The sequence below is a fragment of the Passer domesticus genome, chromosome 31, assembly GCF_036417665.1.
Source record: "Passer domesticus isolate bPasDom1 chromosome 31, bPasDom1.hap1, whole genome shotgun sequence".
Classification (NCBI taxonomy): Eukaryota; Metazoa; Chordata; class Aves; order Passeriformes; family Passeridae; genus Passer; species Passer domesticus.
Genome location: NC_087504.1, coordinates 2514667 through 2539707, shown reverse-complemented (window position 1 = coordinate 2539707; position 25041 = coordinate 2514667). Strand labels below are relative to the sequence as shown.

At 62.3% G+C, this 25041-nt stretch overlaps 3 protein-coding genes across 6 annotated transcripts; all 3 read right to left on the bottom strand.

Moving 5' to 3' along the window:
• Window positions 1-109: 109 nt before the first annotated feature.
• On the bottom strand, window positions 110-7854 carry ZBTB39 (zinc finger and BTB domain containing 39). The gene is made up of 2 exons (XM_064401226.1): window positions 7756-7854; window positions 110-6244 (listed from the first exon to the last, which is right to left on the bottom strand). The coding sequence occupies exon 2, from the start codon at window positions 6160-6162 to the stop codon at window positions 4033-4035; it is 2130 nt and encodes a 709-aa protein (XP_064257296.1). The 5' UTR covers window positions 6163-6244; window positions 7756-7854; the 3' UTR covers window positions 110-4032.
• Window positions 7855-9063: 1209 nt separating this feature from the next.
• Window positions 9064-10841, bottom strand: LOC135288002 (dihydrolipoyllysine-residue acetyltransferase component of pyruvate dehydrogenase complex-like). 3 transcript variants are annotated; one of them, XM_064401282.1, is made up of 5 exons: window positions 10566-10841; window positions 9764-9947; window positions 9579-9678; window positions 9480-9503; window positions 9065-9407 (listed from the first exon to the last, which is right to left on the bottom strand). In XM_064401282.1, the coding sequence occupies exons 2-5, from the start codon at window positions 9857-9859 to the stop codon at window positions 9262-9264; spliced, it is 366 nt and encodes a 121-aa protein (XP_064257352.1). In that variant the 5' UTR covers window positions 9860-9947; window positions 10566-10841; the 3' UTR covers window positions 9065-9261. The 3 variants fall into 3 exon arrangements, with proteins under 3 accessions (XP_064257353.1, XP_064257352.1, XP_064257351.1); XM_064401281.1 differs by having other exon boundaries at window positions 9067-9407; window positions 9764-9965; window positions 10566-10743; XM_064401283.1 differs by lacking the exon at window positions 9480-9503 and having other exon boundaries at window positions 9064-9407; window positions 9764-9965; window positions 10566-10746.
• Window positions 10842-13083: 2242 nt separating this feature from the next.
• MYO1A (myosin IA) lies at window positions 13084-24286 on the bottom strand. Of its 2 annotated transcripts, XM_064401220.1 has the most exons (28): window positions 24143-24286; window positions 22753-22868; window positions 22477-22571; window positions 22258-22362; window positions 22128-22174; window positions 21941-22004; window positions 21511-21609; window positions 21313-21416; window positions 21085-21232; window positions 20884-21002; window positions 20714-20800; window positions 20565-20630; window positions 20348-20452; window positions 20034-20096; window positions 19727-19927; window positions 17597-17823; window positions 16830-17030; window positions 16655-16748; window positions 16389-16538; window positions 16239-16307; window positions 15899-15985; window positions 15595-15669; window positions 15071-15205; window positions 14862-14968; window positions 14661-14793; window positions 13921-14073; window positions 13726-13850; window positions 13084-13350 (listed from the first exon to the last, which is right to left on the bottom strand). In XM_064401220.1, the coding sequence occupies exons 1-28, from the start codon at window positions 24263-24265 to the stop codon at window positions 13227-13229; spliced, it is 3222 nt and encodes a 1073-aa protein (XP_064257290.1). In that variant the 5' UTR covers window positions 24266-24286; the 3' UTR covers window positions 13084-13226. The 2 variants fall into 2 exon arrangements, with proteins under 2 accessions (XP_064257290.1, XP_064257291.1); XM_064401221.1 differs by lacking the exon at window positions 15899-15985.
• Between the last annotated feature and the right edge of the window lie 755 nt (window positions 24287-25041).

The window sequence follows — 25041 nt, the reverse complement described above, 5'->3', positions numbered from 1 at the left end:
TGTTGAGATCCCTCTCAAATGAGAAATCTGAGATATTTTTATGGATTTTTATGGATCACCCAGGCACTCCTGGCAAAACCACATTTTATAAAGAAGCAGCTACAAGAGCTCAATGTTTTCCATTTTATTATTCTAAATAAAAACCACACTTTGTGCTGAACAATGGAGTAGAAAAGAACCCGATGTACAACGATTTTAGACATCTACGATTTGGGGGGGGAGGGAGAAGTTTACAAAATATACAAAACTTTACAGCAAATAGATAGTAAACACTTAAATAGCAGGAGGTCAGTACCTACGATTAACTTAACAAAAAGGTTAGACAGCAAGTTCAACTCTTTTTTTCTTTCTTCTTTTTCTCAGTCACTCTTGATGACAGACCTGGATCCACTGAGAACAGGGAAAGTGAATTTTGTGGTGGGGGTGGCAGTGAGCCTGGGCTTGGAGCAGGATTCCCTGCGCTCCCAAGGGAATTCCCATGACCTGGATGCTGCCAGAATTTCCCCTCTGCTACCCCAGGATCCCAAAAGCACTTTGCAAACACCTCGGGCTGCCCCAGGGGAGGTAGCTCGGTGTCCCCACAGCCACCGAGGGCAGGAGAGAGCCAAGGTGGTGGAAAAGGAACAAAATCTGAATGGAGCTCTGCTCTGGCTCTGCCAACACCGAGCTGGAGCTGCCAGGCTGGGGACAGGGGTGACATCCCTGCCCACCCCAAAGGCTCAGGAACACCCAGGACCCCCACCCAGGTCTCTGGGAATCAACCCCAGGAGCAGCAGCAGGGCCAGACCCGCCCCTGCAGCCCCTCCACTGCAGGTTTGGGGTGTTCCAGGGGGGAATGATCCATTTTAACCCAGGCAAACTGAAATTCCCAGGCTCAGAGCCAGCAGCAATGGGGGGCTCCTGCATTTCCCACCCCCAGGGCTGGCTGTGCCCGTTGGTGTTTCGGTGTAAAAGCTTCTCTTTTTGGTTTATGTGCACAAAAGGCTTTTGCTTTCCAGCTCAGTGAAAAGCTGCAGGGCTGCGGAGCCTCCCTGAAGCTCACCACGGCTTCTGGAACATTCCAGGAGGGTTCTCCAGGCTCTCCCAGCCCTGTCTTTCCCTCACAGCCACCTCCAGAGCAGTGCAGGTCATGTCCATCCCTGTCCCTGTCCCTGTCCCTGTCCCCAGCTGGGCCCAGCCCTGAGTTCCACGCTCGAGGGGACCCTGCACGAGCAGGGGGTGGGACTGGGTGACCCCCAAATGTCCCTGCCAGCCTCATCCCTCCCACAACTCCACAAAACAAACCCAGAGAGCAGCTCAGAGGTGCCCACACCAAAGCACCACCACTGCCCAGAGCACCACGGCGTTCCCAAAATTCCCCTTTTCTCTTGTAAAACCCAACACGGCCCCACAGTGATGACCACGAGCCTGGAGCTCAGAACTCAGAGCGAGCTGCCCTTGGCTCTGGGGCCTCCCCTCCTCCCAAGCCCGGCTCCAGGCACCCTCCCTGCCCCCGGAGGTAGGTCGGTACCACGGGAGGTACCACCCTCATTTTACAGATGAGGAAACTGAGGCAAACAGGTGAGTGACTTGCCCAAGGCCACGGGGGAGATGGAAGAGAGACCCCCGGGTGCTCTGAGCTCTCTGAGGCCAGCCCCCACTGCAGGATGGCCCCTCCTGGGTGTCCCCTCCTGGGTGTCCCTTCACAGGGAGGGGGCAGCAGGGTGAGTTTCCAGGGTTTGCAAATCACTAGTTTAGTTTAGTTTAGTTTAGTTTTTTAGTTTAGTTTTAACAGTAAAACTTGACAGAAGTGCAGGAGCTGATCCACGACCACCGAGGCTGGAGAGCCCCGAGCACTTCCTTGTTTGTGAGGTAGAATGAGTTACCCGAGGGCAATCCCAGCTTGGAATGATCTGTTCCTGCCCACCTCTGCCCCACAGCTGGAAAACACAGGGAGAAGCCAATCCATGCCCTTCCCAGTGTTAACACTGCTGGTACCTTGCCAGGGTGGCCAGGAGAGACCCCCAGGAGTGGCCAGGAGAGCCCCCCGTGCTGAGGTGGACGTGACACAGGGCCAAGAGAGACCCCCTGTGCCCAGGAGAGCTCCCTGTGCCCAGGAGAGCCTGACATGTGTCCAGGAGAGCTCCCTGTGCCCAGGAGAGCTCCCTGTGCCCAGGAGAGCCTGACATGTGTCCAGGAGAGCTCCTCCATGCCCAGGAGAGCTCCCCCACACCCAGGGGAGCCCCCCACACCCAGGGGAGCCCCTCCATGCCCAGGGGAGCTCCTCCACACCCAGGAGAGACCCCCACTCCTAGGAGAACACCTCCATACCCAGGAGAACTCCCCACTTCTAGGAGAGATCCTCCATGCCCAGGAGAGCCCCTCCACACTCAGGAAAACCCCTCCACGCCCAGGGGAGACCCTCCATACCCAGGAGAGACCCCCCACACCCAGGGGAACCCCTGCATACCCAGGAGAGCCCCTCCACGCCCAGGGGAGACCCCCACTCCTAGAAGAGCCCCTCCATGCCCAGCAGAGCCTCTCCACACCCAGGAGAGACCCTCCATACCCAGGAGAGACCCTCCATGCCCAGGAGAGACCCCTCACACCCAGGGGAACCCCTCCATACCCAGAAGAGCCCCTCCATGCCCAGGGGAGACCCCCACTCCTAGGAGAGCCCCTCCATGCCCAGGAGAGCCCCCCATATCCAGGGGAGATCCTCCATGCCCAGGAGAGCCCCTCCATGCCCAGGAGAGCCCCCCATATCCAGGAGAGACCCTCCATGCCCAGGAGAACTCCCCACTTCTAGGAGAGCCCCTCCATGCCCAGGAGAGACCCCTCACACCCAGGGGAACCCCTCCATACCCAGGAGAGACCCTCCATGCCCAGGGAGCCCCTCTATGCCCAGGGGATCCCCCACACCCAGGGGAGCCCCCAGAAGTGCCCAGCATGCAGCTGGAGAGGCCAAGGCATCGCTGTGGCTCCCTCTCCCTCCATGAACAAACTCACATCACTCCAACCACACACGGGAACACCTTCAGGGCGTGGCAGGGGGATCCCTCGGGCAGGAGAAGGGTCTCTCCTCCTTCCAGGGAGTTTAAGGCAACAGCTTCATCCCGACCCTCTGCCCAGGGCACAGCGTGAGGCTGGGGCAGAGCAGAGCCAGGACACTCCTGGCTCATCTGTGGCCACCACAAATCACCCCACAAGGAGCAGGGACCTGCCTCCCTTCCCTCTCCAAGTCCTCCAGGAGATCTCCACGCTCACACAGCCACCTCCACCCAGGCTCTGCAGGGAGGTCCTGTTGCTCCTTCAGCTCCTCCTCCAGGTCTCAGGGCACGAGTGAGTCCCAGCCACGGCAGAGCCTGGGAATCTGGGAATCTGAATCCCCTGCTCCTGGTTCCCTGCTGGGATCCCTCCTTGTTTACACACTCAGGTGCTTCCTGCTCCTCTCCCCAGCAATGCAGCCAGAGCACACTTTGCCTGTCTCCTGGCAGTAGCAGCACAACACCAGGGATGCCCAGAATGTCTTTTTCTTTCCTTTTTTTTCTTTCTCTTTTTTGTTCCTTTCCTTCGAGTCCAGCGCCTGCTCTGGCTCTGTCCCTCTCCACTGAGGTCAGGTGTGAAAATCTTAGCAGCATCAGTTTGTGGACAAGCTCAGGGTTAGCCTGGTCAAGTGGACTAAAAGGTTCAAAAAAAAAAAAAATAGAATCTAGACTCAAAAACTAGTGAGAAATGCTAAAAGCACAGAACTCGATGGCCTCTACCAGGACCAGAGGTAAGTAAACACGACAGACTCCTTGAAACAGTGATGTACCTCACGTGCTGTTAATTTGTACAACGCCACCAATCTAAAAAGCCCTAGGAAGGCCCAAAAACAAAAACCAAAAATTAAACCAAAACCAAAAAAAAAAAAAGAATTCCATCCATGATGCCTGACCATTAAATAAAACGAAACAACTTTTTTTTTTTGTTTGTTTGTTTGTTTTTCCTTTCCTCCTCCTCCTCCTCCACAGCCTCCATCATCACCACTCCTCCTCCGGCAGCGCCCCATCAGCTATCCGTGTTTTTCTCGGCCTCTTTGGAATGGATGATGTACATGAAAGTCTGCTCGATGGTGAAGTCCGGCGGGAGGCTGCCCTTGTGCACCCCTATGTGCTTGCTCATCAGGTTGAGCGTGGAGCTGTAGTGGCCGCACACCGTGCAGCGGTACATGAGGGCCCCCGAGTGCGTCCTCAGGTGGCACTTGATGGTGGAACGCCCTCGGAAGAACTTGTGGCACACCTTGCACTGGTAGGGCTTCTCGCCGGTGTGGATGCGCCGGTGGTAGTTGAACTCGCTGGTGTGGGCAAACCTCTTGCCACACACTTTGCAGCTGTACTTGCTGTTCCCCGGCTGGTTCTGCAGGGCCAGCTCCTCGCTCAGGAACTCCTCGGGCAGCTTCCTCTTGGGCAGCCCCTGCGGCTGCAGGCGCTCCCCGAATCCCGCCCGGATGTCCAGGCTGCCCCCGCACTTGTGCTGGCTGACGTGGTAGCGGTAAGCAGCCTCCAGCTTGAAGCTCTGGCTGCAGAAGTGGCACTGGAAAAGAGCCTCCTCCACGTGCTGGTGCACGGCCAGGTGCTTCTCCAGGAGCTGCCGGTCCACGAAGCTGCTGGCGCAGACGGAGCAGGAGAAAACGGAGATGCCCAGGTGGGACAGGGCGTGCCACAGCAGGCTGCAGAGGCTCAGGTGCCGCTGGTCGCACACGCCGCACGTTTGGCTCTTCAGGTTCACGTGCTCCAGCAGGTGGTTCCTCACCGTGTGGAAATCTTTGGCCAAGGGCTTCCCGCAGGCAGCACAGGCCAGCTCAGGGCCGGGCCCTCCCCCAAACACGGCCACCTTGCCTGGCAGGGGGTCGCTGGGGTGGACAATGACGTTGTTGTCGAAGACCCCGTCCCGCCGGTGCAGCGTCAGCTGCCACTGGGTGAAGAACTTGGTCTCGCACATGTCGCAGGAGAAGAGGAAGATGCCGATGTGGGACAGCACGTGAGTCACCCTGGAGTTGCGGTCCTGGAAGTGGGTCTCACACACCTTGCAGTTCCCTGTGAGCAGGTCCACGTGGTCCCTGGCGTGCTGGCGGATCAGCTGGATGTTGGGCTCCAGAACCTTCTTGCACACCTGGCAGGGCATGGCCTTGCTGTCCCGGCTGTCGCTCTCGAAGGCCAGCTCCTCCTCGCTGTCATCGCTCAGCTCAATCACCTCCTCAGACGGGACCAGCTCTTCTCCAGCATCCTCAAAATGCAGCTCAGCCTCTCCCAAATCCTCCAGCTGCAGCTCATCCATCTGCTCGAAGCCCTGCTCTTTAGAGTGGTCGCTGTTGCTGGGGCAGGAATTGCTCCCTGTGGACACATCCAGGGAGGGGTCAGCGGGGAAGAAGCCGCCCTTGCTGTAGTCACCATTGCTCTGGGCCTTGTACTGCGGGCAGGAGCTGCCTGTGCTCTGTGCCACGACATTCCCACCGGGCTGGGCCCCCAGACCCACAACCGGAGCAAACTGCCCTGCATCCGACTCCTGCTCTGTCTTGGGAGGCTGCTGTGGGTGCATCAGGGGAAGAGCCTGGCTGGCCTCAGCCACAGCACTCCTGTCATCCTCTTTGTAGCTGCCCACCACGTCCCCGTGCAGGAGGTAACTCCGCTCGGGGCCGAAGTGCTCGGCGCCGCTCCGCACGTCCCCCAAGGGGTGGCTCTGCTCCGAGGAGGTGCTGCCCAGCGGCCCAGCCCGGCCTTCCCCCACACACAGGGCAGGCTGCTTGGTGATGGCCGAGCTCTCCAGGTCGGGGAAGGTGGAGTGGCAAGCCTGCAGCAGATCCTCCATGCCCAGCCTCTCCGCCACCTCGTAGATCACACCCACGTTGATGAGGTCGGTGAAGAGCTCCGAGGTGTACACGAAGCTCAGGATCTTCTCAAAGTTGGCTGGCGTGATGAAATCCACCACGTAGGTCCTGGCGGCGTCCAGCCCCGTGTTGAGGAAGAGGTTCTGGAAGTAGCCAGCAGCACAGGCCAGCACGGCCTTGTGCGCGGCGAAGGAGCGGGAGCCCACCAGGATGGTGACGTCGCACATGGTCTCGGAGAGCCGGCACTTGTTGAGTTCCTTCAGCAGGTTGTTGGGGTGGTTGGTGCTGTGCAGCTTGATCCTCATGCCCATCTTAGCAGCTGCTCAAGAGGCCCTTCTCCCGGTCAGCTCGGCCTTCACGCTTTCATCCGCGGAACTGGCAGGGCAAGGGGCTCTGCAGAGGGGAAACGCAAAAAAAAATGTTATTTAACAACCAAAGCAACGTCATCCTGGTCGTTTTGCACCTTTCTGAGGAGCCACGGAGCAGCTGCTCAGCTGGAGATGGACTAAACCTGTCTTTCACCTCAGTTTTGGGAAGGAAAAGGCTGGATGTGCAAAGCAGCAAAGTCAAAACAAAAAGGGACCGACTCTCAGAGGCAGCCTGAAGGTCCTGCTGCTACAGGGGCAGGCACAGAGATCCTGCTGACCCTGAGACCCAGCTGGAACCTGCTCCAGACATCTCCCTCTTCCCAAGCTGGGGAGGAGGCTCCTCTCCAAAGAGATGTCACTCGGGCTGGACACGCCAGTTGGATTTCTCTCAAGGTCTCCTCCAGCTGCAGCCACTTCATCCCTTCACTTCAGATTCCACCTGGACCCACAAGGAGACTTCAGGTTCCCAGGTGGGATTCTCTGCATTCCAGCCTGTGGATTCCCCTGGGATGGATTCTCCTGGGATGGATCCCCCTGGGATGGATCCCCCTGGGATGGATCCCCCTGGGATGGATTCTCCTGGGATGGATTCTCCTGGGATGGATTCTCCTGGGGTGGATTCCCCAGGATGGATCCCTCTGGGACGGACCCCCCCGGGATGGATCCCCCTGGGATGGATTCTCCTGGATAGATCCCCCTGGGATGGATTCTCCTGGGATGGATTCCCTGGGATGGATTCTCCTGGGATGGATTCCCTGGGGTGGATCCCCCTGGGATGGATTCCCCGGGATGGATCCCCCTGGGATGGATTCTCCTGGATAGATCCCCCTGGGATGGATTCTCCTGGGATGAATTCCCCCGGCATTTCTTGGTGGCACCTCTCAGATTCCTCAGCTGCCACCACACCTGTCCCACAGCACCGGCCATTCCCCCCAGTGTCCTCCCAGCTTGTCCCTCTGTCCCGCTCACAGACACCCCAACAGCTCTTGGGATTTCACAAACTTACCCAGCAAACTCTATCCTTAATTCCCCTATCCCCAATTCCCTGCCTTCCCCGTCCTGAGACAAGGAACAGTGAGCCCAAAAAGCAGCAAAGAACCAGAGTTTGGAGGGATTGGAGCTGCCCCTGCCCCAGCTCCGGGAAAAACCAAAGCCCAGAGAATGGAGATGCGAGGGATGGGGTGAAAACACCACGGGCAGCAGGGCAGGGCGAGGAGGAGGATGAGGATGCGGCGAGGAAGGCTCTGGAAGGCAAACCCTCCCCAGCCCAAAAAGCACCTGGGCAGGTTCTGCGGCGGAGGGGATGGGGCAGGAGGGGAAAGAACCGCACAGAGGATGGGGGGCCGGGGGGCAGTCCCGGAGAGAAACAGGCCGGGGGGACAGCGGGGTCCCGGTGCGGCCCGGGGAGGGGGCAGGAAAGGCCCCCGGGGGGAGCCACGAAAGGCAGCGAGAGGCCCCGGGGAGGGTAGGAGGGGGTCGGCGCGGGGCTGGGGGCCGTGCGGGGGCCGGGGGTGGCGGGCGGGGGTCGCTCCTTACCCGCCCGGCGCCCCGCACCATCCCGGCCCGGCTCACACAAAGGCGCCGACCCGCCCCGCGCCCGCCCCGGCCCGCGCCGCCCTCAGCCGGCCGCCGCGCAGCGCCCCCGCGCGGCCGGGAGGACCCGGAGCGGCGGCACCCGCCGGGACGCGCGGACAGACGGACACGGGGGGGGGACAGCAGACGGACACGGGGCGGGACACACGGAGGGACACACGGACACAGGGACACACGGACACGGGGCGGGACACACGGACACGGGGCGGGACACACGGACACGGGGCGGGACGGACGGACACACGGACACGGGGAGGGACAGACGGACATGGGGCGGGACGGACGGACACGGGGAGGGACAGACGGATACGTACACGGGGCGGGACACACGGACACGGGGCGGGACCGACTGACACGGAGCGGGACACGCGGACACGGACACACGGACATGGGGAGGGACAGACGAATACGGACACACGGACAAGGGGCGGGACACACGGACACGGGGCGGGACACACGGACGCTGCCTGGGACAGGCGGACACGGGGGGGACAGACGGACACGGACACACGGACATGGGGAGGGACAGACGAATACGGACACACGGACACGGGGCGGGACAGACGGACAGGGAGCGGGACACACGGAGCGGGACACACGGACGCGGACATGGGGAGGGACAGACGGACACGGACACACGGACACAGGGCGGGACAAACGGACACGGGAAGGGACACGGACAGGGGCACGGGCACTTCTCCGGTTCCGGAGGCCGCCGTGGGGAAGGGACCGGTCACGGTAGCCCAAGAGCACACGAACCCCGGCCCCTGTGCTCCCGTGGGTTCATCCCCATGGGCTCATCCCCTTCCCCGCGGCCTCATCCCCATCCCCGTGGGCTCATCCTCGTGGGCTTATCCCCGTTCCCGTGGGCTTATCCCCGCAGTCCCGTCCCGTGGGCTCATCCCCGTGGGTTCATCCTCATCCCCGTGAGCTCATCCCCATCCCCAAGGGTTCATCCCCATCCCCACCCCCGTGGGTTCATCCCCGTCCCTGTGAGCTCATCCCCGAAAGTTCATCCTCCTCGCCGCAGGCTCATCCCCGTCCCCGAGCGTTCATCCCCATCCCCGCGGGCTCATCTCCATCCCCGCGGGTTCATCCCCATCCCTGTGCGTTCATCCCCATCCCCGTGGGCTCATTCCCGTGGGCTCATCCCCCATTCCCGAGGGTTCATCCCCATCCCCGCGGGTTCATCCCCATCCCCATCCCCTGGGCTCATCCCCATCCCCTGGGTTCATCCCCATCCCCGTCCCCTGGGCTGTCCCGAGCGGGCCCCGGAGGCGCAGCCAAGACACGGAGCCGCACTTCGCGCGTGTCCCGCGCAGACACGGGTGGCTGTATAACGCGGCACGCCCCAGTGTACACAGGCGCACGGACACGCTCCCCGCGGCTCCGCGGCCCCACCGTCCCCGGGACACCGGGCACAACCCCGCGGGGGGCTCGTTCCGCCGCTCAGGCCGCCCGCAGCGGGGTCTCTCCGGGAGCGGGGGGTCCCGGCGAGCACCGGGGGGCCGGGCTGCCGCCTCCCCGCCCCGCCGCTCGCCCGGGCTCCGCTGCTCGCTTCCCCATGAGCCCCACGAAGAAATCGTGCATGTCTCCTGCGGAGAGACCGGCCGTCAGCGGCACCGGTACCGGCGCCGGCACCGGCGCCGGCAGCGGGCGGGACTTACTCTTCTGCTGCGCCGCGGGGGGACCTGGAAGAGACCGAAACGGGTGAGCGGGAACCGGGCGGACCGACCCCCTCCCATCCAAGCCCCCCCGCCGCTCACCGGCGCCCTCCTCCCGCAGCAGCTCCAGCGCGGCGGCGGCGGCGGCGGCCCCGGGGCTGCCGCGGGCGCTCCACGGCAGCGGCTCCGGGACGGGCATCCCCTGCGGGAGCGAGGCGGGTGAGAGGGGTGGGAAGGGCTCCGGGGGGGTCCCGGGATTGCCCCCGCTTCCCCCCCGACGGCCGTACCGGCGCGGGGCCCGGCGGGGCGGCGGGGGCGCGGCGGGCGAGGGCGAGCGGCAGCGCCAGGAGCAGCAGCACCGCCAGCGCCGGCCGGTTCTTCATCCTCGGGGGGACACGGGGACAGCGACCAGCGACGCAGCGGCGAGGCCCGGGGCTGCTGCGAGCCTCGATGGGGCGGGCAGGGATGAGTCTGGAAGCGAACCGGGCTCTGGGGAGGGAAAGAGACGGGAGACCGGGGGGGCCGGGGGCGTGCGGAGGGGGAGCACGCCGCTTCCCGGGCTGCCGGTGTCCCTCGGACGGGTGCTGCAGCCCGGGGATGCATTACCGGGGTGGGGGCGTGCAGGGGCCCCGGAGGTGCCGCGTCCCCGCTGGTGCCCGTGGTGCCACGGTTGTGCGCTCACACACGAGCCGGGCAAACACGAGGAGGGGGCACGGACACGGCTCGGGCTCCGTCCTGCACCTTAACCCGTGTCCCCTGACTCGCTCCCTGGCACACTGGCATCCCCTCAGCACACCCCTGTCCCCTGACTCGCTCCCTGGCACGCTGGCATCCCCAGGCACACTTCCTGGCACGCATTTTCTTGCCCACAGCCCGACTTGCTTCCAGAAACCCCCCACCAAACCCTCCCCAAATTCAACCAACACCTTCACCCCATCTCTCCCCCTCCCTACGGCCTCCCCAGCGCTGTCCCAACCTCCTCTTCCTCCTTCTGCCTTCCCCTAACCCCAGCGGGGCGAGGACAGGGCACAGCAGCTCCCGGGGACCCCTGGAAGCCCCCAGGACCGTGGGGGACACGGGGACACAGACCTGCCGAGCCCGTCGGTGGAGTCGGGGGCTGAGGGACCCTCGCTGCTCGGAGCAGGGACTCCTCGAGCCGTGGTGGTCGTGGGCAGCTCCCCCGGCCCGGGCTCAGCCGGGAGGCGAAGTAGCGGGACAGCGGCGGCTGCTCGGCGCTAAATAAGGGGCTCTGCCCATGGCACGGCGTGGGTGGGCGAGAGGAGAGCTGCCAATGGGGGCCGGGGGGGGGAGTGGTACCCCCACCCTGCGGCTTCACGCCCACGCAGGCACCGTGACACCGCCAGCGCTCGTGGCACACGGAGTCACACAGCGGCACACGCGTGCCCACACAGGCACCCCCGGGCTGGGGGGGGGTCAGCACACGGGCACCGTGCCCACGCAGCCCCCGGCCCCTCGTTGTGGGGATGTCACCGTGGGGCTGCTGGCACGTGTGGGGACACGCACGGAGGAATGGTTCTGGCTGGATGCTGGGCGGTGCAGACAGGGTTTGGGGGGGGTCTCGAGGGGGAGAGGGGATCATCCAGGCTCCCGCCGTGCACACGCGAGCACAGGTGTGCCCACACACACACACAGGTACCTCACACCCTGCCCCACTGCAGCGTGCCCGGCCTGGTGCCAGGATGTGCCAAGGTGGAAGATGGGGAGGAAAATTTGGGGGAAAGCAGAGGGAGGCAAGGAAAGAGGGAAGGACTGGGCCGGCAAACGAGAGGCAAGGACTCCATCCCAAGCAACAGGCGGTGGCGACTGCTCCGGTGGCTGCGGTAGCCCCCCGGGAAGGCGGCGGGCAGCGGCGGCTCACGTGGCAACACAGCCCGGGGCAGGGCAGCATCTGCAGCGCCGGCAACGTTAATTAAACCGGAGCCTGGCCAGAGACGGTCTAATTAATTAATAACACCTACTTGTGAGATGCCAAGTGCGACGCAGCTGTGAAGAGCCGCGGTGCCCCGGGCTTGTTTACGGCTCTCGCCCCTCGCCGGGGGAAGGTCCCTGTGCTGGGACGTGACGGAGCCGGCAGCGGGGAGCCCTCGGTGCTGGGACACGGCCAGGCCACCAAAGTGTCGCACGTGTCCCCCCCCACGTGCGGGAGCTGCCCGCACACGCTCCCCCCTGCACGACAAACGGAGCTCCGGGGCCCACCTGGGAGCTGGTGCTGGTGGTGACGTGTGACGGGGAGCTGGCAGCTCCCGAAGGTACCGCGGGTGATGTGCGGGGACAGGATAAAAACCCTCTTCAAGAGCTTGATGAGCGCAGAGGGGGAAAGGCAGCAAAGGGGGGGAGAGCCTGGCATGGGGGCTGTGGGGTCCTGGGGGCTGCAGGACTGGTGGGAGCCCTGAGGGTTCAGGGGGGCTGGAGGATTGATGGGGGTCCTGAGGGTTCTGGGGGACTGGCAGGGGTTCTGCAGGTCCTGGGGGGGTTGAAGGAGTGATGGAGCTCCTGAAGGACCTGGGGGCTGCAGGGCTGATGGGGGATCCTGAGGGTTCAGGGGGGCTGGAGGATTGATGGGGGTCCTGAGGGTTCTGGGGGACTGGCAGGGGTTCTGCAGGTCCTGGGGGGGTTGAAGGAGTGATGGAGCTCCTGAAGGACCTGGGGGCTGCAGGGCTGGTGGGGGTCCTGAGGATTCCTGAGGATTCTCGAGGCTGGAGGACTGGAAGGGTCCCACAGGTCCTGAAAGCTCCAGGACTGGTGGGGGTCCAGAGAGTCCTGGGGGCTGCAGGGCTGATGGGGGTCCTGAGGATTCTCGGGGCTGGAAGACTGGCAGGGTCCCACAGATCCTGAGAGCTGCAGGATTGGTGGGGGTCCAGAGAGTCCTGGGGGCTGCAGGGCTGATGGGGGTCCTGAGGATTCTCGGGGCTGGAGGTCTGGCAGGGTCCCACAGATCCTGAGAGCTGCAGGATTGGTGGGGGTCCAGAGAGTCTTGGGGGCTGCAGGGCTGATGGGGGTCCTGAGGATTCTCAGGGCTGGAAGACTGGCAGGGTCCCACACGTCCTGAGAGCTGCAGGATTGCTGGGGGTCCAGGGCATCCTGGGCACTGCAGGACTGATGGGGGTCCTGTGCAGGACTGATGGAAGTCCCACAGGTCCTGCAGTGTCGCTGGGGCTGTGCAGCACTTCCCTCTGTCCCATTCTCCACGTTCTTGTCCCCAAGTGCAGCCCCAGTGCCAGCCCAAGCAAGGAGCCCCTGCATGGGTGTCCTGCAGCAGGGTGGGGGGACCCTGGGCAGGGGGACAAGGACATCCAGTGCAGGCAGGAGGATGACAGGGACCTCACATGCAGCCACCCACGGCCGCCAAGAAATTGCCTCTGAAGCAGCGCGAGCTGTGAGCCACTTGATGGGAGAAGTGGCCACAATTTGGAGCCTTTCCAATCACCACAAGCTGAGCGCTGGCTGCAATCAGGCGTCAGGAAAAGTCAGAAAAGGGGGAAGCCAGGATGAGGGGCTACATCACCAGGCTGGGCCGTGCCCCCCAGCTTGGGCACTGAGGTCCCCTGAGGTCCCACCTGCCCGTAATGAGGTGACACCGCCCCGGTACCGACACCTCAGCATCCTTTTAATGGGGTTGGAGCAGTGCCTGGGTGCTGCCAGCACCCAGAGGGGTGGGGGATGACACAAAGGGGGTCTCGGGGGTGCCAGTGTGAGGGTGGGGGGTCCTGGTGAGGGGCGAGGGTCCCCTCAGTGCACCAGGACCTCCATCTTGTTGCTGCCCTTTTTCTTGCAGACGGGGCCGTTGGTGCTGGCCTTGGGTGACTCCACCACGGTGATGGACACGTCGCCCTTCGGGAAGCGGGTGGAGAACCTGGGAGGATGGAGGGGAGAAGGCAGGATGGAGGGGAGGGGTCAGGATGGAGAGGTGGGAGGGGGACACGCCCACGCCCGTCCCCTCATTGCCCAATGAGCTGATTTGGTTACGCCCACTCCTCAGCAGCTTCCTGCTGCAGCCAATCAGGTCACTCGCATGGTGCCCCACCCTTGGAGGCTCCACCCCCACCTCAATACCACCCTGGGCACCGCCCTGTCCCACCCACAATAGCCCCACCCACTGCAGCCCCACCCACAGAAGCCACACCCTCTGTGCCCCAGCCCTGCCCCACCCATTATAGTCCTGCCCTTCAGACTCCGCCCACTGTAACCACACCCACTCTAGCCCCGCCCACCAGAGCCACGCCCACACCTGTCCGTGATGTGCAGGGGCAGCGCCTGCCCCGTGGTGGCCTCGAAGGTCTGGTGCAGGCGGGTCACCAGCTCGATGAGGTGCTCGCTGAGCAGCAGGAAGTCACCCTTGGCCCCTGTGGACACCTGGGGGGCAATCGGGGGGTCAGCCCTGCTGGGGACCCCCTGAGCCCCCAGGGCCCCCCTCCCCAGGTACCTCCTTGAGGTGCAGGGCCAGGAAGCCGTCGGAGAAGCGGGTGACGGAGACGCCATGGATGTCACTGAGGCTGAGCACGGTCTTGGGCTGGGCGGCCTTGGGGTCAGCCAGGACCAGGTGCTCGGTGGTGAGGAGCAGCAGGCGTGGGACTGTCTGTGGGTGGGGGTCAGCGTGGGCAGGGGGTCAGTGTGAGCAGGTCAGTGTGGGCAGGGGGTCAGTGTGAGCAGGGGGTCAGCTTGGGCAGGGCGTCAGTGTGGGCAGAGGGTCAGTGTGGGCAGGGCAGCATGGGCAGGGGGCCAGAGTGGGCAGGGGGTCAGCGTGGGCAGGGGGTCTGTGTGAGCAGGGGGTCAGCGTGGGCAGGTGGTCAGTGTGGGCAGGTCAGCATTGGCAGAGGGTCAGCGTGGGCAGGGGGTCAGCGTGGGCAGGTGGTCAGCATGGGCAGGAGGTCAGCGTGGGCAGGGGTCAGTGTGGGCAGGTGGTCAGCGTGGGCAGGGGGTCAGTGTGAGCAGGGGGTCATTGTGGGCAGGGGGTCAGTGTGGGCACAGGGTCAGTGTGGGCAGGGGGTCAGCATGGGCAGGGGGTCACCGTGGCCAGGGATTCAGCATGAGCAGGTGGTCAGTGTGGGCAGGGGGTCACTGTGGCCAGGTCAACGTGGGCAGGGGGTCACCAAGAGCTGGGGCTCACGGTGGCCCCGTGTGCCCTCCCACTGCCCAGGGCACGGGGCCAAAGCAGGATCTCACCTTTCCGCTGGCCCTGTTCACCTTCCTGACGGTGTCGGCCATCACCAGCTTGTCCTTGGCCACGGCGTGGAGCTTCTGGTACTTGGGGTTCTGCTTCAGCCCCAGGTACTCCCCGCGGAAAGGCTGCTGCAGGCTGGGGACGAGGCCATCAGCCCCTGCTGCCCTGAGCTCCCCTGCACCCCCAGCCCCCCGCCCTGGCACCTTTTTGGGTAGAGGGTCTTCTTGTCCTTGAAGAGCTCGCTGGCGCAGAGCCTGGCCTGCAGCTGGGCCCGGCGCGACGCCGGCAGCTGGTCCCGGTACTTCTTGCACTGCCGAGGGAGGGGACGATTTGGTGCCACCAAACACCTCCCAGGGGAGCTGGCGCACCCAGATCCAAAGCTGGAATTCTCCCCATCTCCCCCTGCTCCCACCTTCCAGCGGTAGAAGATGTTCTTCAGCTCCTGGTTGGTGTTGTCCAGGAACCTGTAGGGCGCCGGGGGCCAGGTCCGATCCATCACCGACAGCGGCGGCAGGTTCTTTGCCAGCCCCACCAGGTACCTGTGCACCTGGGGGTGACAACGTGGCAGGGATTCAGGAGAGGACAGGGGCATCCAGCAGGCCAGGGGGCTGGGGAGGCACCGTGGCCCCCTCTCCCCCAGCCCAGGTTAGATAAAACAGAAGTGGGAAATACATTTGTCAGAAATATTGTGGCATAAGCCAACACTTGTAACTCTGTTGGTTATCACCCTAAACTGGGGGGGGATTTGGGGTGACAGAGGCACCCCTGGGGGTCTCTGCCGGGGCTTGTCATTGTCATGTGTTCTGAAAAATCTCTTCACCAGGATTTCTTCTCCTGGGAAGCTGAGAAGCCTCAGAGAAAAAATGAAAACAATGATTATCTGATTTGCTTCTCCTGCTATTTCAGGGCATTTAACAACTCATCCTCCACACTCACCAGCCGCCGGTAGATGAAGTTGGCCAGGCAGGTGCTGGCGCTGGAACGGAAATATTTCCTGTAGGTCCTGCGAGCCTGCGGGGACAGCGCCAGCGGTGAGGACACCGGACATCGCCACCAGCCCCACGAAGGACAAGGGTGTCCCACGTCCCCCACATCCCTCACATCCCCCATGTCCCCCACATCCCCCATCCCTGTTTGGCCCCAGTGGAGAGGACAGAGGCTCCAGCCCGACAGCGTGGGCAGACAGACAGACGCACGGACAGCAGGACAGAGGCGGCCTGAGGGCGCGTGGCCCCGTTACCTGGTACCCTCTCCAGTGAGCGGCGATGGTGGTGGCGGCCGCCTGGCGTCGGCACTGGGACTTCAGCTCCCGGAGGAGCCGGCGAGACTGTGGGGGTGAGAGCCCAGGGAGCCCGGGGGGGAGGCACCAACACAGACATGGAGAGACGGGGAGAGGCAGGAGAGAGGCAGGAGAGAAGGAGGAAAGACGGGGAGAGGAGATGAGGCTGAATCTGGTCCCGCCGTGGGACACACGGAGCTCCTGGTCCCAGCGTGGGGCACGCAGAGCCCCTCTCCCCACCCACCCTGCTCCCCCACACCAGGCCGGTGCGGTGGTGGCCCTGGGGCTGCCCGGCCCTCACCTTCCAGCCCCGTGCATAAGCCTGCAGGATCAGTGCCGACCGCTTCATCTGCTTGTACCGGTTCATTTGCTGCGGGGGAACAAAGGCGTGAGTGGGGTGGGCTCGGAGAGCCAGGGGGAGAGGGGTGGCCGGGACCTGCCCTGCCCTCACCCTGTGGCCACGGAACCAGGCGGAGATGAGGATCTGGCTCTTGCGCATCAGCTGGTACTGGGTGCGGCACCGCCAGCCCCGAAACATCTTCTGGATCAGGGTGACGAGCTGGGCCACGCGCTCCTGCCGCTGCCGCTCCAGGTCGAAGAGCTGGCGACAGCCACGGCAAGCGCTGGCTCACTGAGCAGCCCCAGGGGCTGTGGCATCACCCAGGAACTCCCAGGAGAAATCCGGACACCCCCTGGACTCTCCATTCCCAAACTCACAGTGCGTGGCGAGCGGATGAAGATCTTGGTGTGGCCGAACGCCAGCTCCTCGGCGGGGAACTCCAGACCTGCCAGCAGCACCTCGGTCCCCTCCCTGCACCGTGGCAGAGACGAGGACGATCAGAGCCCACCCTGGCAGCCCCCTGACCCCTCTCAACCCGTGGCAGCCCCGTACCTGTCCCCACGGTCCCAGCGGGGCCACGTGCGGGGGTTGAGCATCTTGTAGCGCTGCAGGAAGGGGCCGTAGAGCTGGCGGAAGGCGTAGCCCGCCCGCCGCACCCGCACGTTCTCCATCAGCCCCAGGTACCGCGCCTGCGCCAGCACCAGCTCCGGCGTGAACACCATGGCTGACTTGGTGTCGTTGGGTTTGATGCACCTGCAGAGCGCAGTGGTGGTTTGGGGGGCTTTGGGGGGGGATTTGGGGTGACAGAGGCACCCCCGGGGGTCTCTGCCAGGGCTTGTCATTGTCATATTTTCTGAAAAATCCCTTCACCAGGATTTCTTCTCCTGGGAAGCGGAGAAGCCTCAGAGAAAAAATGAAAACAATGATTATCTGATTTGCTTCTCCTGCGTTTTGCTGCTCTGGAATGGAGATTGTTTACCAACATTGTTTCCTTGGTTTCATGTGAATTGTTTTTACTTAATGACCAATCACCATCAGCTTTGTCGGGACTCTGGAAGGAGTCACACATTTTTCATCAGTATCTTGTTAAACCTTCGGTCTGTATCCTTTCTCTATTCTTTAGTATAGTTTTAGTACTGGGAGGAGTCACACATTTTTCATCAGTATCTTGTTAAACCTTCGGTCTGTATCCTTTCTCTAGTCTTTAGTATAGTTTTAATATAGTATTTTTTATATAACATAGATCATAAAATAATAACACGGAGCCAGATTCAATCATTCCTCCTCTGTCTGCGGAACTCTGAAAACGCCACAGGTACCTGATGTAGTTGGGATTTTTGGAGTAGAGATTCTTCATCAGCAATGCCACGGACAACTTGAACTGGAAGCCTGCAGTGGGGGGCAGCTTGAGGGAGACTTTCTGGGGGTCTCCCTCGGGGAAGAGCGAGCGCAGCAGCGCGTGCCGGGCCGCCCACATGGCCTGCGAGAGGTCGCGGAAGAGCAGGTCGTTGTTCTTCTCGATGAAGCCCGTCACGTTGTAGGTGACCTGGGGAGGGCAGCGGGGTCAGCGCCCGGCCGGGGAGGGGGGCACGGTGCAGCCCCAGCCTGCTCCCAGTGCAGCCCCACATCGCCTGTGCAAAGCTGGGGAGGGGAGCGGGGCGCTGGGGAGAGGATTGGGGTGCTGGGAAGAGAACTGGGGTGATGGGAAGGGAACTGGGGCACTGAGAAAAGGTCTGAGGCACTGGGAAGAGGATTGGGGCGCTGGGAAGAGAATTAGGGTGCTGGGAAGAGGATTGGGGTGCTGGGAAGAGGATTAGGGTGCTGGGAAGAGGACTGGGGTAGTGAGAAGAGGATTGGGGCACTGGGAAAAGGTCTGAGGCACTGGGAAGAGAATTGGGGTGCTGGGAAGAGGATTGGGGCACTGGGAAAAGGTCTGGGATGCTGGGAAGAGGATTGGGGCACTGGGAAAAGGTCTGGGATGCTGGGAAGAGGATTGGGGCACTGGGAAAAGGTCTGGGATGCTGGGAAGAGGATTGGGGCACTGGGAAAAGGTCTGGGATGCTGGGAAGAGGATTGGGGCACTGAGGAAAGGTCTGAGGCACTGGGAAGAGAACTGGGGTGCTGGGAAGAGGACTGGGGCACTGGGAAAATGTCTGGGATGCTGGGAAGAGGATTGGAACACTGAGAAAATGTCTGAGGCACTGGGAAGAGGATCAAGATGCTGGGAAGAGAATTGGGGTGCTGGGAAGAGGATTGGGACACTGGGAAAAGGTCTGGGATGCTGGAAAGAGGATTGGGGCACTGGGAAAAGGTCTGAGGCACTGGGAAGAGGATCAAGGTGCTGGGAAGAGAATTGGGGTGCTGGGAAGAGGATTGGGGCACTGGGAAAAGGTCTGGGATGCTGGGAAGTGGATTGGGGCACTGAGGAAAGGTCTGGGATGCTGGGAAGTGGATTGGGGCACTGAGGAAAGGTCTGAGGCACTGGGAAGTGGACTGGGGTGCTGGGAAGAGGACTGGGGCACTGAGAAAATGTCTGAGGCACTGGGAAGAGGATCAAGGTGCTGGGAAGAGAATTGGGGTGCTGGGAAGAGGATTGGGACACTGGAAAAAGGTCTGGGATGCTGGGAAGTGGATTGGGGCACTGAGGAAAGGTCTGAGGCACTGAGAAGAGGACCAAGGTGCTGGGAAGAAGACTGAGGCACTGGGAAGAGGAGCAGGGCAGTGGGAGGAGAACTGAGGCACTGGGAAGTGGACTGGGGTGCTGGGAAGAAGACTGGGGCACTGAGAAAATGTCTGGGATGCTGGAAAGAGGATTGGGGCACTGGGAAAAGTTCTGGGGTGCTGGGAAGAGGATTGGGACACTGAGAAAATGTCTGAGGCACTGGGAAGAGGACCAGGATGCTGTGAAGAGGTTCAGAGAGCTAGGAGGAAGTCTGAGATGCAGGGAAGAAGCCTGGGGTGCTGGAAAGAGGACTGGGATGCTGTGAAAAGGATTGGGATGCTGGGAAGAGGATCAGGACTCTGGGAAGAGGAGTGTGGCTCAGGGAAGAGGATTGGGGTTCTGGGAAGAGCAGTGTGGCATGGGGAAGATGATCAGGGCTCTGGGAAGAGGAGTGTGGCATGGGGAAGAGCATCACAGTGCTGGGAAGAGGATCAGGGCTCTGGGAAGAGGATTTGGGCTCTGGGAAGAGGAGTGTGACACTGGGAAGAGGATCAGGGTGCTGGGAAGAGGATCAGGGTTCTGGGATGAGGATTGAGGCACTGGGAAGAGGATCAGGGTCCTGGGAAGACGATCAGGGCTCTGGGATGAGGATTGAGGCAGTGGGAAGAGGATCAGGGTCCTGGGAAGAGGGTCAGGGTGCTGAGAAGAGGGTCAGGGTGCTGAGAAGAGGGTCAGGGCTGTGGGATGAAGACCATGGCACAGGGAAGAGGAGCAGGCGCTGCCGGACCTTGCCGGCGTAGTGGTGGATGCGGAAGCAGCGCGGTGGCAGGCTGGCGTCGGTGACACGCCGCGCGTTCTGCGTCTCCTTGCTCTCGTAGTGCTTGTGCGTGGCCAAGAGCTGGTTGAGTTTGGTGAGGAAGGTGTCCTCGTTGACCACGCCGGGCCGCAGGCACTCCTCGTCCAGCATGGCCAGGATCCCGGTGGTGCTCTGTCCACGATGGATGGTGTCACCCCAAACCAGCCCCAGTGCATCCCAGTTTGGGCTGTGGGGGGAGCTGGAACCCCAAGATCCCAGCACCGGGTGGGCAACTCACGTTCTCAATCAAGTTGCAGATGATGCTGTTGTCAAAAAACTCCACCGGGGTCCACTGGATGCCCTGAGAGCAGATGTGGGTCAGGCACAGGGATAACCCAGACCCTGCCCCACGGACACCCCCGGCTGCTGTGGGGCAGGAACCGGACATCCTGCCACGGGGATGAGGATCCCAAATCCCTTCCTGCCATTGAATGTGCTCTCAGCAGGGAGCGGGGCGAGGGAGGGACGTGTGGCGGAGCCGTCTCCGGCACTTCCCCATCCCAGGAGGGCTGAAACTCCTTGGGGCCGTGCTCTGGGAAGAGCTGGAGGTACCTCTCGGACGTATTCCTCCTGCTCCTCCTTCAGCGTCATCAGGATGAAGATCTGCTGCAGCTTCTCGTTGCAGTAGTTGATAATGAACTGCTCAAAGCCGTTGTCCTGCGGTGGAAGGATCCTGTGTGGCAGCTGCTTCCCGAGCCCCCAGCCCTGCCCCGTGTCCCAGACGCTGTTCCCAACCCCCTGAACGGGGCCTGGTGGATCCTTTGCTCACCTGGAAGATCTCAAAGCCGTAGATGTCCAGGACGCCCATCACCTTCCTCTGCTTGTCCGACTTCACCTGGGGACATAACGGGGTGTTGAGCCCTGTGTGGGGTGGGGGTCCAGAGTCCTGCTGGGGCTCCAGGATGCCCTGGGGCTCACCTGGATGCTGGCATTGATACGATTCACCAGCCAGTCAAAGAGGCGGCTGTAGATGTTCTTGGCCAGCGCGTCCCGCCCGTAGTAGCCCTGGAGAGAATGGAGAGGGGCTGGTGTGGCTCTTGGGGGGCTGCCAGGCATCAGCCCCACGGCTGGGGGGTGGTCCTGCTTACCTGGGGGACGGTGAGGCTGGTGAGCACCGTCTCATCCCGCGCCTTCACCGTGCGGGAGCACAGCGCCCGCTCCAGCGCGCCGGGCTCCAGCCCGATCAGCTCGCAGACCTCGCGCAGCTCTGCGTGAGGAGACGGCAGTGCCAGAGCCAAGGAGGGGCTGCGGGGGTCCCCCCCATTGCCATCCCTGTCCCCCATCCCTACCCTGGGGGTCGCTGATGCTGCAGGCCTCCATCCCGCTGGCCTGGAAGCTGCTGCTCAGCTGGACGTTGCCCAGTTTGAGCACCACGGCCGTCACCTCCAGCAGCTCCGTCACCTCGGCGGGCGAGAAGCCGATGACCCTCATGGCATCCTGGGGACGGACACAACAGCTCAGGGGATGGGGTGGGCTCCGGGATTTTTTTGGGGGGTCCTGTCTTCCTGTGGGGGTACCTGCATAGCGTGGAAGTTGGCGGCATCGTCCATGCCAGGCAGGCTGGAGCCCTCCCGGTTCAGGTATCCGTAGTGCCCGCAGTCCTGGCGGAGCTTCAGCTGCTCTGGTGTTGGGGACAGGAGGTGGCAGTTCAGCCACGATCCTCCCCAGCGCCTGTTCCACCTCTAAATCCCCCACCCTGCGGCGTCTGGACCTACGGAGCAGCTGTGGGGAAGCCCCAGCCAGGAGCTGGTAGAAGATGTGGAAGTTCCTCTCGCCCTTCACGTGCCGGACAATGCGGGATTTCTCCAGCAGGTCTGCAGGGATGTTGGATTAAGTCATGTTGTGACTTGGATAACTACTAGAATAAACACTTGAATAATTTAATAATGTATTCTGCAATTTCTCTGATTTTTGCAAAGCTTCATGAAGCCTTTTTTGCAAGACTATCTTTTGAAATTTGGTTTTAGTTCTGTTTCTCTCTCAACAATATCTGTTTTATTTATTTTTTTTTTTTTTAAGTCAGCACATTTTATCTCAAGGTTTGTATACAGACGACAGAACCTTCTGTCAGGTTTGGGGGATTTTCTACAAACCAATTTCCCGCAGGGTCAGGGTCAGTGTCACTGGGGTGTGGCGGCTACTCACAGTTGCTGATGACCCCTCCCAGGGGCTCGCCCTTGAAGTCGAACTCAATGTCCATGTACTTGCCCTGGGGGAAGGGGATGGGTCAGGGAAGGGGGTCCTGGTGGGACTGGCAGCTCCATCCCCCCATCCCTGTCCCCTCTGCGCTCCCAGCCCCAGCAGGGTCCATCCCCCTCCCCAGGTCACTCACGAATCGGGAGGAGTTGTCATTCCGCACAGTCTTGGCGTTCCCAAAGGCTGCAGGAGAGGAGGGGGGGTCACGGTGGGCTCCAGGGCAGGTCCGGGATGCGGGAGGGGGGCTCAGGACGTGCGGCACTCACCCTCCAGCACAGGGTTGGACTGCAGGAGCTGCTCCTTCACCTTGTTCACCTCCTCCCCTTTGCTGCTCACGGCCGCCACGTAGGACATCACCAGCTTGCTGGCCTCTGCCGGCGAGGGGTGGGGGTCACTGCGGTGGGGTCGTGGGCTCTGGGGGTGTGCCCCTCACCCCACCGACCCCTCGCAGTGCCCTGAGCCCCCCCTGGCAGCCCCGGCCGTACCTGTCTTGCCGGCGCCGCTCTCGCCGGTGATGAGGATGCACTGGTCCCTGTCCCGGTCCCGCAGCGAGCGATAGGCATCGTCAGCGATGGCATAGCTGGGGGCAAGAGGGGTTGGAAGGGGCTGGAGCCAGCTGGGGGCTTCAGGAAACGCCAAGACCTCCCCGTTGTGGCTGTGGTGTTGCCCCAGCTGGACCCCAACACCTTGGGGTTGCCTGGGAGTGTTGCCCTTGGCACAACGCAGGGCACCGAGGGCACCCCCAGCCTCCCCGTGCTCACATGTGGGGTTTGACGGCGAAGAAGCTGCAGTTGCGATATTCCTCCACCTTCTCCGGGGTGTAGATGGGCAGGGACTGGTACGGGTTCACCGAGATCACCACATTCCCAATGTACGTCTGTGGGGCAGCAGGGATGAGGGGCTGGGGGGTCCTGGTGCTCCCCATCCCCATCCCAGATCCTTGTCTTCATCCCAGAGCCCAGATCCTGCTCCCCATCCCAGACCCTGCAGCCCTCCTGCTTCCTAGATCCTTCTCATCCCAGACCCCAAATCCCGCTCCTCACCCTCGACCCTGCAGCCGTCCCACTTCGCATCCCAGGCCCCATGCCCTGTTCCCACTCTGGACCCCAAAGTTCTCCTGCTTCCAATCCCAGACCCCATATACTGCTCCCCACCCCAGACTTTGCAGTTCCACTCTCCAGATCCTTTTCCTCAGCCCAGACCTCATATCCTCACCTCCCCAAGGCTCACCTTGAAGGTCTCCCTTTCTCTATCCCAGATCCTGCAGCCCTCCCAGTCCCCATCCCAGACCTCATATCCTCTTCCCATCCCATACTCCATATCCCTTTCCCCATCTCATACCCTGCAGCTTTTCCAATCCCAATCCCCATCCCATACCCCATATCCCATTCCCCATCTTAGACCCCATATCCTCTTATCCCATACTCCATATCCCATACTCCATATCCCATTCCCCATCCCAGACCCTGCAGCCCTGCCAATCCCCATCCCATACCCCAGACCCCATATCCCAATCCCCATCTCAGACCCCATATCCTCTTCCCATCCCATATCCCATATTCCATACCCCATATCCCATTCCCCATCCCAGCCCCTCCAGCCCTGCCAATCCCCATCCCATACCCCATATCCCACATCCCATATCCCAATCCCCATCTCAGACCCTATATCCTCTTCCCATCCCATACCCCATATCCCAATCCCCATCTCAGACCCCATATCCTCTTCCCATCCCATATCCCATATTCCATACCCCATATCCCATTCCCCATCCCAGCCCCTCCAGCCCTGCCAATCCCCATCCCATATCCCACATCCCACATCCCATGTCCCGTATCCCATATCCCATTCCCCACCCCATCTCTGCAGCCCTGCCAATCCCCATCCCACATCCCATATCCCATATCCTGTATCCCATATCCCACTTGCCATCCCAGACCCTGCAGCCCTGCCAATCCCCATCCCATAGCCCATATCCCAATCCCCATTTCAGCCCCTCCAGCCCCTCCAGCCCTGCCAATCAATCCCCGTCCCATATCCCACATCCCACATCCCATATCCCATTCCCCATCCCATATCCCACATCCCATATCCCAATCCCCCCCATCAGCCCCCGTCGCCCCCCCAAATCCCCCTTGTCCCGCTGCCCACGTAGATGTCGCGCCGGCGGAATCGCTCCCGCAGCGTCTGGACCAGCGACTCCTCGGTCAGCGGGTCCAGCAGCACCAGGTCCGCCACGGCCTCGGCGTCCAGCAGCGAGGAGGAGCCTTCCATGGCCGGGCAGCTCCGGGCCAGCTGCGGCACAGCACGGGGGATGGAGCCACGGACACGCAGCCCCTTCCCCAAAACGCCCCACCAGCTCCTCAGCAATCTCTGGGGTCTCGGCTGCTCCCCCCCAACCCTGGGGACAGGGGACAAAGCTGCCACACAGCCCCAGAGGCACGGGGGGCACCTTGCCGGGGTATCCTGGTGCCCAGCACCCCGTGGTGGGGTTGGGGGCAGGCGGATGCTGGGGGGAAGCAGGGACCCGGGCGGGAAATGCGGACACCTGGCTCCTATTCTTGGATTAATTCAGCCTCCACTTCCTCCCTCCTTCCTGGCAGGGGGAAGCCGGGGCGGGGAGGGGAGCCCAAGCCCCCCGACAGGTCACCCCCCGGAGCTGCTTTCCCCCCAGGTCTCCTCCATCCCTCACCTGTCGGTGACAGCGCAGTCACGTTCCTGGGGGTGACCTTCACCCCCGCTTTACAGCTGGGGCGCAGGGCTGTAAACCCAGCCCCGCTTATCGGTGCCCCGGGGAAAGTTCACGAGCGAGGAGAAGGTGGGGAAAGATGGGGCAAATAGGGTGATGGAGGTGATCCCAGCAACCTCCAGAGACGGCAGAGCCCTGCAGAGGTCTGAGCCCCCCGTGCTGCTGGGTGAGACCCCAGGGTCAGCAGCCAGAGGGAGAACCCCCCCCAGCTCCAGGGCAGCGCTGGGCTCACCCCGGGGCTCCCAATGACACCAGGTGCCCTGGGATGGGGGTTTTGGGGATGGGGTACCCCCATCCGGCT

Bases quoted from the DNA above. Each gene is read 5' to 3' on its own strand.
- ZBTB39 (XM_064401226.1), bottom strand. From the start codon at position 6,162: ATGGGCATGAGGATCAAGCTGCACAGCACCAACCACCCCAACAACCTG.
- LOC135288002 (XM_064401282.1), bottom strand. From the start codon at position 9,859: ATGAAGAACCGGCCGGCGCTGGCGGTGCTGCTGCTCCTGGCGCTGCCG. The intron at 9,679-9,763 runs GTACGGCCGTCG...TCGCTCCCGCAG, and splicing joins CCCCGCCGGGCCCCGCGCCG to GGGATGCCCGTCCCGGAGCC. The intron at 9,408-9,479 runs GTAAGTCCCGCC...GTCTCTCCGCAG, and splicing joins CCCCGCGGCGCAGCAGAAGA to GAGACATGCACGATTTCTTC.
- MYO1A (XM_064401220.1), bottom strand. From the start codon at position 24,265: ATGGAAGGCTCCTCCTCGCTGCTGGACGCCGAGGCCGTGGCGGACCTG. The intron at 20,453-20,564 runs GTGAGCAAAGGA...CTTCCACCGCAG, and splicing joins ACGGCTTTGAGATCTTCCAG to GACAACGGCTTTGAGCAGTT. The intron at 15,670-15,898 runs GTAACGGGGCCA...CTGTCCCCGCAG, and splicing joins CTCACTGGAGAGGGTACCAG to GCTCGCAGGACCTACAGGAA.